Consider the following 13,748-nt stretch of genomic DNA (forward strand, 5'->3'; position numbering starts at 1 on the left):
CAAGGGAAAGAGTAAACAGCATTGTTTCTTCAGCTGTGCTCTAACAGACTTTTTTGTTGCATGATAAAAAGTTATGTAGCAGTTTCTGAAACCCTTGTTGGTTTTATATAGCCAGATTTTTAAATTAATTGTTCACATTTGCTACATTCAGAATGAGAATCAGTCACCTACCGATAGGCAGCTGCTTACAGTCTTCTTTTTCTTAATATTTTGGTGTTCAAAATGTCAAAGAGCTTTGAAAGGTGGAGGAAAACCTCTCTTGTTTGGGTGCTTGAAGAGCAAGATGTTTGTTTGGAGGAGGACTGAGATATGACCTGTTTAAATTGATCTGATGTTTTTACATGGAGAATATAATTAGTATTAAATTCACTGTTTTGTTAATGAAAAATATTAATAATAAAAGTCAAATTGGGAACCATGCAAATTCAACTAAATAAAGCAAATAAAGCTCTCATTTGGTGCAATTAAACTGACAAATCATTAGGAAAATCTGTCAAGCAATGGATTTATATTAATGTTCTCAGGAGTGGATGTCATTCTAAAATATATTCCTTATTTATACACTATTGAGCTCAATATAGATTCTACTGAGTGGTAACTCATGACATGTGGGAGGTTACACCCAATAGTTAAATTATCTTGGTAATCAGAGGTATTTAACTTGTGCTAATGGTGTAACATTGCAGTGGGTTCATGAAAGAGCAGCAGAAAGCAGCTTGCAGATTAAGAGAATTGATTTTTGGGATCCAGATGTTAAATATGTATGGTTTGACACATGGAGATGTCAGAACACAAATCTGCAAATATTTATAGATGTGCTGGGAATATTTAGCATAAGTGGAAAGGTTTACAACTGGGAGAAGTCAGATGAGGACTCTTCTTGGAATTTGTGGAAAGGCCTTTTGCCAGTAAGGTGGAGAAACTGACTTAATCATCTGAAGTTAGTACTGAGAACTCCATTTTTAGATAATTTATTAAAATTAAATTAAAGAGGCCCTACTGAGGACACAAGAGCATCAACAAAGGTGGTGTAGATCATTGTTGTGCTGTGCTGCTCTTTGTGTTGGTCAGTGGATTCTGGAGAACAGGGTTGTCATCTGTCACACCATTGTCACCAGAGCCAAAGCTTCTCTTCCCTGTCTGTCCCATTCTGTGCAGCAATGGCTGCTCAAAGAAAACAGAAGAAAAGAAATTCAAAAAAGTGGATCTGAAAATACTCTATGATTTCAGTTGATGGGAAAGGGAGATGAGTCAGGATGCAGAAAACTTGCCAGCCCCCCTGAGAATTTCTTGTTTAAAGTGACTTTTAAACTGAGCTGGAGACAGAACTGCAGAGATTGTTCACTGAAGTGAGCCATCATTGCAGCTGCATTTGGGGTTTAATTCTGTGTTCAGTGTTACTGAAGAATATCCTCAGCTGTCATTTCAAGTAATCACAATCCTCCTGAAAGAGATTTTTAGATCACAGTGTCATTGTCACTTGCCTAAAGTTCCCATGGCCCCAGTTTTGTGACTGTTTTTGGAACCATAACTGGCATTGTAAGATTTTAAAAATACAGCATGATTCATTGTGCTGCTAACTTTTGCTTGTGCTGTGTTCTCAATTCTACAGTAGATGATAACAGGAATTAATTTATACACTAAATCTCTGAGACATTGTTGAACTAACTCAATTTTCAATTAAAAAAAAGATTTCTTAATTGGTTTTTGATATCAGCATTGACTTAAATTTGTAATTCTGCGATGTTCAGATGATAAATCTATCTGATGAAAGTATTTCCTTCTAATTCTAGTGTTTTACCTCTAGAACCTTCTGCAGTTTTGTGTCACTTGTGAAAGGAAATCTTGAACATGATATTTATGGAAAATTTTTCAAAAGCAAGCATCATGAACAAATCAGGAAGATCATCAAAATGGAAAAAATGTTTGAGTGCTGTGACTTTTTTGGTAGGCTGATTCTTTTGGACCAGACTTCCTTCCCATTAGATGGAAAGAAGAGTCAAACCCTCTCATGAACTTTTGTTCTGTATCCTGGTGTCTGTTCCTGGTCCAGCAGTGCTGGTGATGGTTTCATGTTGTGTGTCTGACACCATCCTAAACCACCAACCCACCCCACCCAAACAAAGACTGATTTATTCTGCATCTGTTCATCCCAAACCTTCAGAAGGAGCTGGTGACAAATAATGACCCCTGAAAAAGACTGGGAAGCCACTGGTGACCCTGCAGAATGTGGGAAATGTGGGGGATGGTGTTCTCTGCCTTCTCTGAGATGAATGGTAGCTAACACCTACCTAACTAAACTTAGAGGACTCAAAATCCTCCCTCCTCAACCAATAAAATATTTAGTGTAAACTCTGACATGGTGGTGGATCTTTTGGGAAAGGGAGAAGAAATTGTGTGTATATATGGGCAAGTCTTGCCTAGTTCCAGACATCTGTGGCTTATGACTGGGGTTTGTCTGCCAAACATGTCATTAGGGCATTTATGGGCAATTATGGTATACAATGTCATCAACTTTAGATCCATTTATTATTTTGAGTGGTTTAAGGGTTTTTTTGTAAGCTGGCAGATTTTAAAAAAAACCTGATTTACGTAGTGTTGCGGTCAGCACAAGTGATCTAAGATTTGGTCAATTGCCTTCAAATCCTTAAAACAATTTGATGTTTGGAATTTTCTGGTAACGAGCTTGGTTTAAGCAACACATTTCTGACTGCACTTAAATATAGGAGTTCAGCAAAATCTTACTGGAGTTCCTTTATCAAACTTGCATGGATATGATTTGCCTCTCAAATCTCCTTTACTAACAGTGAAATAAGTTCTTTAATTCCTGTCTTGCACAGGATGGCCTTCTGTATGTTCTGCTGGAGGGAAAATTGATATTTATTTTTGGCTTTCTTATTACTTCTTTGTTTTCCTGGAACTTTCCTAACTCAGCATCATGAGTTCTACACAGTCCTACTAATTGCAGAATGTTAAAGAAAAAAAAAAAAGAAAAAAACCTTCCTGCTAGTTTTCAGATCTTCAGCAAATTGTTCTTTAACAACTTCAGAGTTCATTCTTATCCTTTTTTTTTAAACTTTTTTTTGGTATTACATCTGATTTTCCAGAGCTGATGCTTTCTTGGTTTCATTTCTTGGATGGAGCTTCTATTTGAAACTTCCTGTTTTAATTAAAAAAAAAACAAAAACAAAACCTTTAATTGTGTTTGCTTTTCATTGCTGTAATAGTCTATTTGATACTGTCTTGTAGTTATTCTGAAGAGCTTGTGCTACCTTTTCCTACAGTCTTAATGTTACTTTCAATTCTTTCACATTAATATCTTATTCTTCTAAGTTTAAGGTACTGTAATAATTCTGTAACTTCAAATTTTATGTTTATATATATTTTTACCTAAAGATTTCCTTGTGATTTAACTTAAAATTGCAAAAAAAAAATTATTTTTCCTATATGTTTATTTTGTGTAGTGTTGGAAGAGGAGGAAATAAGTGTTGTGGTGATGAATAATTTTCAAGAATTCATATTTGGGATTTTTTAAAATCAATGTTGTTTAGTCCTGAGGGGCAGCTGCTTGTGTAGGTCCTTTGTGGCATGAATTGTTTTATTTGCAAAACTTTAGCTCTGCTGCCAGAAGATACTTCAGGAGGCTTGAATGTTTTTTGTTTGGGTTTACTGTGGCAGAAATAACAAATTCCTTCCACATGAAGTTTTTAAAACTAATCTGCACTGGAAGTTGTTCTTCCAGACCATCACCTTGTATCTGCTGTAGAGGCAGAGGTGTCTGAGACTTCACAGGTCCTGTCCCACTCTGCCAAAGATGAGGCAGAAGCTGATAAAAGCTGTTCCCCCTTTTCTTTTCCATTCCTTCCTGGTAACTGACTCAAGCACTGCCCTTCCAGTTATTTCTTTCTTGTGAGTTCTGAGGAAGGAAGTTTCTAACAGGAGCCACATCTCCTTATCTCTTCTAAATTCTTGAGTTTTGGCAAGTTTGCTTCAGGCACTCAGCTGCCTCCCTGCATCCCCCTCTATACTCAGCAGTCATTGGGGTTTTACAAAGAGAGAGAAATCTCTTAAAATACAAATTAAAAAAGCCTCCACTTTTGCTTTTTTTCATTTGTGCTGAGACTTGATCCTGACCCCAGCAGTGCTTGCTTGTCCTGCAGTGTCTGGCTGCAGGTGACATTATTGTCGCTTGGTGACCCCAACCTCGACCTCCTGGGCTTGTCCTGGGAGTGTTCCCAACCCAAGGGTTGGCAAAACATTTCCTCCTCTGTGTGCTCTGCAAGGGACTTTGATTTTGAGAACAGAGTTGTATTATGGACCAGAGAACCTATTTCGGAGTAGAACAGTTCTTAAACTCTTGTACCTCTGAGTTTAATTGCCTTTGGAATAGCATTTCAGTTCCGTTGTAAACTATTGTGCAGTAAATAAAAATAAATGATATAAATATAAATACAAATATTCTTGGTTGCCCTAGACACACAGCTGTAGCTTGATCATGCACATTGAAGGATGACTCGACAACTCTCACCAATATTCCTTTCTTCCCTTTTGGGGATATTTTGGGGTTGTTCAATAGCCTCTTGGGAAGTCTGGAATTTTAGATAGATTGGTAAAGTGTTATTGCAGCTGATAGGATTTGGCATTTTGGTACCTGGTTCCAATAAATTTTCATGTGTATTATATTTTTATCATCAATGCTGCTATTTCTGCTTATTCTCACAAGGAAGAAAAGGTTGTAAATTAGAAAAAAAAAATTCCAGAATCTTACTTTGAATAAAATAATTTAAAATATTAACCCTTAATTGTCTTAAATAATAAAATGTTATTTTTCTTAGTATTAACATAATTAATAAGAATGGTGACTATTATAAAAATACTAATTATAATGAAAAGGTGTTGGAATTAACTTTGCAGTAAGGTTTCAATTCTCCAACTTTGTCACTATTATTTTCTGAGGTTGCCAGAAATGCAGTTGGCGTATTTCTATCAAATGCATCTGGGGAAATTTGAATTTGAAGGATAGTAGCCAACAGATGTTAAGTTTTGTCTGTGAGAAGTGCCTGTGTTTTCCAGTCTTATAGAGGTGAGAGAGTTCTCCTTCTCAGAGAAGTTCCTCTCAAAGTTAAGTGAGCTTAACTTTGCCAGCTTGTTTTGCTCTGTAGACAAGCCATGGAAATGGAATTTCTCCTTTATAATGAACTTAAACCAATTTAAATTTTTGTTTGCACATTTGTGTCTTAAAGAGGTAATGTCAAGGTAATTTAAAATAATACAACTCTTTTTTGTTTTTTCTTTTTATGTGAAGGCTTAAAGAACTGAAAAATGTCTGTGGCTTTCTCCACAGAACTGAATGTGAAAGCTGCAAAGTGAGAATGTAGAGAGGTGAATAAAGGGTTTGATATTGTGCAGGACAGAATTGTCATGGGACTACTTCTCTTTAGGATGCACCCCTCTGCTTAGTTAGCAAAAAAAGAAAAATCTATTTTTAAAAAGGTTGTTTTTGTAAGGATATTCTTACAATTGGAGGAGGAGATAAAACCTCTATGTGAATGAATGTATTCTTTGTATATATATTTATATCCGTGTATGAATACTCATTTTGATAAGCCTACAATAATATCACTGAAATGGTGTTTTTTTCCCTCCATCTGAACAGCACCAGGCAGTGCCACCTCCTTCTTGATGTCTTCAATTCCACAGAGCATGAGCTGACCATCAGTGCCAGGAACAACGAGGATTTAATTCTGCACGCCGGGGAGTGCCAGCGGTGAGTGCTGCCTCTGCCAAAGGGCCCAGGGTTAGCCCTGGTGCCTTTCTGTACACAACTGATGGCATTTAGGCACCTGTTGTTCTTTTTAAGCATTGTACACATGTCAAAGAACAGGAAAGTTTTATTTCTTGGGGGTGCATCACTAAGTTTTAGCAATATCTCATGTAAATTTATTTGGGCTCTGCATGTAGTGATCCTGGAAATAATGAAATACAAAGCAGTTGGTACTGAGGTGTACAGCTCATTTAACTTTTGTAGAGTGTTTGAATGTAATTTCCATGTGCTGTGAATGTAATCCTGGTGTTAAAACCTGAACTCAGTAGTTTGTTATCCTTTCCCAGTTTTAAATTTTCTTTATGTGGTTCCCCAGCCATTTCCTCACTTTTCCTACAAAGAAAACTCCAGGAAAGAAAAATAGAATTGAAGAAAAAGCAATTCCAATCTCTGTGGGAAAATATATTTCAGATCAAGCAGGCTGTTGTGGGTATTGATTCTTGCAACCCTACTAGAGTGGCGTACAGCTCATTATTAACCATTATTTGCCAGTACACACCTGCCTCGGGTCCCTGCTGCTGGCTGTAGCCCAGGGCTGCCTGGTTAATCTCCTTCAAGTGATCATTGCATCTGAATTCCAATTTCATCCTGGAAAGGTGATAATGTGAAAAGGGAATCTTGCTTTTGGGCTCCCTGCACTGCTTCCTCTCTGGGAGAGTTAAAAAACTTGGTTAAAGAGAGATATTTTGATGTCTGCAAATCCCTGGCTGAATATTAAGTTCAAAGTCAAACCATGTTAATTGCAAGGAATGCAGCTGTCAAAAAGAATTACAGAATAGGTAAAATAGCAGCACATTTGGAATTCTTTTTGCCTTGGTGACTCCCAAAGCACAACCAAGTGGAAATGTGTTGACTCAAACTCAGGGTTGAATTTTACTTTACCAAGCAATGGACAAAACCATCAGTAACATACAGTGCTTCTTCCTTTTATTTGGAAAGAATTGCCTTTTTTCTTTTTTAAAAAGCAGTCTAAACAGTTATTGTATTTGCTGGGAATGTCCTGACAAGGGCAGGAATGATGAATCTGACTCCATGTTCTCAGAAGGCTAATTTATTACTTTATGATACTATATTATATTAAAGAATACTAAAATATACTATACTATACTAAAGAATAAGAGAAGATACTCAATGCTAAAAAGATAATAATGAAAACTCAGGACTCTTTCCAGAGTCCTGACCCAGCCTGGCTCTGATTTGCCAAAGAGTCAAAAAAACTCACACCAGAAACCAATGAAACAAATTTATTGTTAATAAACACTCTCCGAACACATTCCACATGAGCAAAACACAAGAGAAGCAAATTAGATAAGAATTGTTTTCCTTTTCTCTGAGGCTTCTCAGCTTCCCAGGAGTGAAATCCTGGGCAAGGGATTTTATCAGAGAATGTGAGTGATACAAACAGTCACCAAAATATTCTTCTTCCTATCTATATTGTTCTATAATTTTATTTTTATGCCTCTTGGTTTTTTGCATTGTTTTTGTAGTTTTAAAATCCCTGGAAAATTTTTCATTCCCAGTTTTTGGGACAATATATAACAGATAGAAATTAAAGTACAAATCAGGTTATAAAATTTCTTTGATTGAATTTTATTTTCCTATGGATTTAAATTTAAATATCCTTAAATCATTACATTGTGATGGGTATAAACCCTTTCACCAAGTCTTTTGAAACAGTCATTTATTAAAGGAGATTGTATATGTGTTGCAGGTATTTAAGCATTTACAGCTATTTTTCTTCTTATTGCAAAATTTGTTTTTCTTGTTGGTTAGAAATTGCACAGTTTTTCATTGTTTCTAAACTCATTTATTATCTATTTCTTGAAGGTAAGTGCTTTTCATTGTAAAACTGTGTATATGCTTCTATGTTGCCATGAGCTTTAATTTTTATTCCAATAGATCTACTACAGAAAAGCATGTGAAACATATACTGGGCTTTACAATTAGCTTCCTGCTCTTAGAAAAAGGCTTTTGTTGCTCTTTGAAGGGGAAAAAGAAAAAATAAATAAAAGAAGGAGAAATCTTTTCCCTTTTTAAGCAATGGCTCCAGGTCTTTGCATTTTAATACAGGGCAGGCATTCCCTGGAATCTACTTTTGAACCAAGGTTTTCAACCCAAGTATACAAAGATTTTCAACACATCCCTCTTCTTTTGGAGTCTCCTTTTAGGATTTTTTTCCTTTGGATATTGATTGTTATTAATACCTGATTAATATTTCAAGAGAGGCTTTTCAATCAAGTTCATTATTTCCTTCATTTCCCCTGTACCTTTTCTGATGCTGCCCTCATTCTACCTTTATTTAAATAGTGAGTTTTTGCCAGCTTTGGTCACTTTCTCTTCCTTTTGTAATTTACTCTGCCTCCATTCATCACCCTCACTTTGAAATCTCCCATCCTGACAGAGCGGAGGTAGCAGGAAATTGTTTTCTTTGTCCCTTTTGTTATTGCTGGGGACTCTGAGTGTTTTCATATTCTCTGCCTCCAGACCCACAAAGAAGGATAATGCTGCATCCTGCTTACTCTGGCCTCTTTTGCTTCCCACTTTGGATGCTTGGAAAGTAAAATAATTTGGGAATTTTGATATGTTGCTTCTCTTCTCTACATTACAGAGTTGTCACTGTAGAATATTTTTCCCTCCTGAGAGGGAATTTGTAGGGGGTTCTTTCATTGCTCCCACGGAAAATGAGGAATCCTGATGGATGCTACACTTATTAGAACACTCTCTGTAACATAATGTGATTTATAATGAAGCTGTACAATTGACCATGGTGCTGGCAATGGGAAGGGTGAGGAGATCAAAAGAGAAATGCCAAAGAAAGTCTGGGATTGCCAGCAGATCAGTGCTGGCACTTCCAAACCTTTCTGAGCCCATCAAGGGCAGTCCCTGGGATCCATTTTGTGGTGTCCACATTATTTGGTGCATTCCAACCCTGTCCTGTTCTCTGTCATATTTGTATTAATGTAAAATGAATCAAGTGTGTAGAATGCTGCACAATATTTTTATTTTAAGGTCTGAAAGGCAGTTTGCTTCAATTTACTTAGAGACAGGGCAATAATAGCTGCTACAATAACATTGCATATGTCAGGAAAAACTGGTATTATACTAGTTAGGAAAAGAGATATCCTTTAGGCCATTAAAAAACTATCTGGAAAATAGATGCCTTTTTCTACAGTAAGATTATTCTGCTGACTAGTGAAAATTATCATTTTAGCTTTCAGAAAAGCTTAAACTTACAATTTGCTGTACTTTTTAAGCCAATAATTGGGATTTTTTATTGTGTGCATTTTAACTGTTATTGGAGATATATATAAGCAGTGTTTCTGAGAAGTGACACTCTTCTCCCTCTATTTTAGCACAGAGAAACATTTTGCTCCCTGTCATTTTATAGTCAGAAATGATAATTTGGGCTCAGTGATTATTTTGTTCACTCATCTTTCTGTCTTTCATCATTGCTTGTTTTGCAGACAAACAAATGAAAGGATCAGCCTTTTTTTCCCCCTATATCCCAAGATGTTAATTAGAGCCTTCATATTCCCATCTCTGCTTTCCACATGACTTGAAATGTTCCTTCCTATCCCATTGTGGGACAATTAGTGACATGTTTTAGTCTGAGGTCTTTTTTCCCCACAAGATTATGATGGAGAGAGAAGAAAACCAAGATTTCTTTGGAGTAGAGAAGGAAAAGACAGGAGATTTTTCTTCCCTCTCCTGTGAGGTTGGTTGAAGAAAACAGAGAAGCAAGAGTTTTGGATGGTTGTTTGTTGAACTCCTGAAAATAATTTTAGGCTTCATTGCAAAGCTAAATTCCAACTCAAATTAATTTTTGCTGCTTTACACCTGCAGGAATTTTTTAAAACTACAGTATCCACAGGGAAATGCACTAGAGATCTGGTGTCCTGATGAAAAGATGTCTGCCAAATTATTCTGTGGAAGTTCTGGCTGCAGTCAGTGGTGTTGAGGTGTTGGCAAAGTCTTCAGCTAATTTCAGATATCACCCCATGGTATCACCTGGTTTTGTTCACCTCTCCAGTTGAACATATGACATGTGATGATGATGAGGGAAGCAAATTCTCTCATGTCTGCTATTGCAAAGCTCAGCCTCCAGAGATTTTTCTGGACTAGCTGAGTCTCCAGTTTCTTGAGGAAGAATAAAAGCTGTTTCTTGCAGCGGTCAGCTGCACTGTTAAAGGAGCTTTGCAGTGAGCAAAGTGCAAGTGTTTTGAATGTAATCAGTGGGAAATCTGAGCTTGTTTATCCCAGCAAAGAGGTAATCAACAGGTTGTTCTGACATGGAAAAAATATAGCAGACAGCTCTTGGAGGGAATTGTGTTAATGTCTGTGAATAAAAAAGTGTTGCCACTAGCAGTGATCTGAATTTATTGAAAAACCCTAGGTATGGTAATTATTGTGTTTCTGACTTGATTATCAAACCATTCAAATTAAATTTCATGACAGCCCTCATTTATGCCTAAATCACTTCATAATTTATGGTAAGAGATGTAATCTGGTGGTGTGCCCCGGGATATCTCGTTTTGCACCACACACCCTGCCTTGCCTCCCCATCCCCATTCTGTGCAGTGGGGGAAGATGGATGCTGGGGAGGGTCTGAATTCTCTCCTCTGTCCTTGTGGGACAGCACAGCTGGGTTGCTGAAGCTTTCCCCATGTGTGACACTGCCCAGCTGGGCTCTGCACAGTCACACATTGCATTTTTCAGCCTGTTCTGGCCTTGGTGTGAGGACCATGGGGATTCAAGCTTGGGATGCCCAGGATAGGTCTGGTGTGAGGAGCTGAGAGATGAAGAGCAAACAGGACAGGTCGTGGTAAATGAGGAAATAATTCTGTTGGCAATTCAAATCAGAGAGGTTTTTGTGCAAAATTTACAAGTTCTGACAAGTGCTGGTGACTCAGGGGATGCTGATGTGAAAGAACATGATGGAATTTTGGCCTTTTCATTTTTTTTAATTGGAGGTTGCCTAATTAAAAATAAGCAATGAAGCAATCCTGCAGTAGCAAAGTCAACACTCAAGTGCAGGTTTCCTTTCTGGGTCAGCAGTTTTACCCTGCTTTTTAGCAGGGTTACAGGGTTAAAGGAGTGTGTTTGCTTACACATATACTCTACAGTTAGTTTTGTTCTTTTTTTTAAAGTCAGCAGAATTATAGGTATAATGCTCAGTTTTGCTAAGTGAACTTTTGTGTGTATTGACTTCATTGGGTTTGCTTTTTTTCTGTTACATTCTAATGAGACAAGAATAATTAAAGAAACAAATTGTTATTTTCACTTTTATACCTTTTATCCCATAGTCTGGTGGGTTTTTAACTCATGGAAATGAAAGAATTTTTAAAAGTCCTTTGTGTGCGCACTAATTATGAGTGCCATTTCTTCTGCTTAATTATTTGATGTAAATGCCTTTATTAATCGAGCTGTGAAGTCTGTGCAGTGGTACACTGCAATTTCTGCAGTATTAGTTAACAATGCACATTTTGAAAACACTTTAAGATAAGTCCTCTTTCAAAGGGAACAAGAACTAAAAATTCTGCCCCATTTTGAACCAAAAGTTCCCCCAATAAATTTATTGCCCATATGTAAGTAAATGATGATTGTTATTTCTCAGAGCTGCCAAGTCAGTGTCTAATTTGTGTGTCTGCTTATGACAGGACATGTTGTCTGTATGGGAGATTAATGATTTTTTCCATACATTGCTGTTACAGTTTATGTTTTAAAGACAAAGCTGCCATGATTAAGGCTTTGCCTGCTGTCAAGAGAAAATAAAATTTCACAGCAGTTGCCCTTGGTCTTCATGTTAAATCTATGGCCAGCTGGATATTTCTGAGATACCTTCAAGTCAAATTCTATTAACTTAAACATGAAAATCACCCTTTGTTGTGAAGGCAGTAGTTTTTATTTTGTCTCTTATTTGAAAGTTGTTAAATACACTTTTAGTTTTTTTTAAGGCTTGCCTTTTTCTACTAATAGCCAAATCAATCTTTAAACATTGTACATGATTTTGAGTGAATAATTATTTTCAAACAAAAAAAAATTAAAGGAATTGTTTGGGTAGGAAAGGGTGATATAACTATCACTAGTCATAGTCATAGTAATAACCAGTTATGATGTTCATATTTATTTCCAAGCCCTTTGCAAAAACTGGAGATGCTAGAGGAGGATTCTGCAAAAACTATAGAACTGCAAAATAACAACCAATAATTTAAAAAAAAAGGAAAGAGCAAGAGAAGAAGTAATAAAGAGAAATTTCAGTTTTGGACTGCTTTGTAGCTGAAGCACCCAAGGAATCCATTTGCATCCCATGAAAACTTCTGAGGTCCCTCCCAAACTTGTCCCTGCCTGGTCCTAGTTCCTTTATAAGGGGTGAAATATCCCACCCCAACTGGGGGCTGATCACAGGGATCCTGCAAAACCCAGATGTGATCTGAGAACAGAGAGGCCAACAGAAAGAAGGAATTATAGGAGGGAATTTTGATATTCAGCTCTGGTCACACTCACAGGACAAAGAGGAGATCAAATGGGAGAAGATTCAGGTGAGCAGTGAAAATAAAAGCCTTTGGCTTTAGTTTGACAAGTGCAGTAAAATTTAAAGGCAATTTAATGCTTTGTATGAGGTGGGAACAGGGGAGTGCTCTCCTGGAAAGGTTAAGGGAAGTGAACATGGGAATAAAAAATGAACTTTGAGCTTTGTATGAATGCATCTGGAAATGAAGAGATTTCAAGGCCTCGGGCATCATCAGACCATCTCTCCCATGGACAAGTGGAGGCAAAGACCTTCACAAAGGCTGGTTCTGAGGTGTCCTCCTGGAATTGCCAAAGATCTGCCTGCAGTTGCCACACTTCCCAACTGGAAGACCTTTTCCTGTGTTCTGTCCCTGTAATGATGATGAAAACAAATGCCCTTGTAGGTTTTACAGGAATGTGTTCCTGTTCCTCTCCCTGTGCTGTCCCCAGTGCCATTTCTTCTGAACAGTTAGGACGTATTTCCATAGGGAACGTGCAGGCAATCTATTTCCTGTGATTTGCATTTGAATTTAGCATTTGTTTCTGTTAAGAATTGAGGAAAGAGGGGTTATTTCTCCTCTTCCCTTCCCTCCCTTCCCCAAAATTCAATGTATGGATTATATCAATCCTGTGGTACTGCCCTGGGTAGGCACCTCTTTTGTATTGCATCACTTTCCCTAAGATTCTTTTTCTTTTCCCACTTCTTCAGTTGCCTTTTCCTAAATCAGAGGTGACTAACTCACTGCATCTAGCCTGCATGGCACTTTTTCTGACCTCTCTGAACATTGCCTTGGCCTCAGAAGACCCAATTTGCACTATTTATAATATTTTGTGTATGCAGCTGGGGAAACAGGAGCTTGGTGAGCACAGGCCAAGTTTGTCTCTGACAGGATTTATTAAGTTTAATAGGGTACAACATAAATGTGGCTGGGTAGTTTGGCCCTTATACAAAATATCCCACAGATGTAGCACAAGTTTGCTGTTCCAGTTTTAAATGAGCTATAAATCACTCAAAATCCAGACCAGTCATCTTCATTTTCCCCTTGAATCCTAAGTAGATTACAGGTTGTAGGACTTGCAGGGTTCAAAAGCTGTCTCTTGAAAAAAAGGTAGAGTAATTGATTTCAGGATTCAGATTTAGAAATTATTTTTTTTTAAAAAAACCTTTTTTTTTTTTCATAGAAGAAGCCAGACTTTTTCCTTCCTTAATTTCCTCAACACTTGAAAAATATTATTTCAATATATTGAAATTTCAATGTATTGAAATTTTTGGGTGCTAGGCACAGTTGTGGAAGCATTTGACAAAGTGCAGGCATGTTAAAAAATTGACTGAAGTGCTAATACTTTTTAATTGGGTTTTCAGCTTTGTGCAAGGAATGTGGGAAAAAAAAGTAAGAATGTAAGAAAAATTATA

At 37.1% G+C, this 13,748-nt stretch overlaps 1 protein-coding gene across 2 annotated transcripts in view; it reads left to right on the plus strand.

The window, feature by feature from the left end:
* The window catches only part of TRAPPC9 (trafficking protein particle complex subunit 9), a 449,801-nt gene that overhangs the window by 152,960 nt on the left and 283,093 nt on the right, over positions 1-13,748 (plus strand). For both annotated transcript variants that reach the window (XM_054295480.1, XM_054295472.1), the window contains exon 19: positions 5,657-5,767. In XM_054295480.1, the coding sequence (XP_054151455.1) occupies positions 5,657-5,767 (111 nt within the window). The remainder of the gene's footprint in view (positions 1-5,656; positions 5,768-13,748) is intronic.

The sequence above is a fragment of the Melozone crissalis genome, unplaced genomic scaffold (assembly GCF_028551555.1).
Source record: "Melozone crissalis strain CALT ecotype California unplaced genomic scaffold, PUWL_Pcris_2 ptg000002l_1, whole genome shotgun sequence".
Taxonomy (NCBI): Eukaryota; Metazoa; Chordata; class Aves; order Passeriformes; family Passerellidae; genus Melozone; species Melozone crissalis.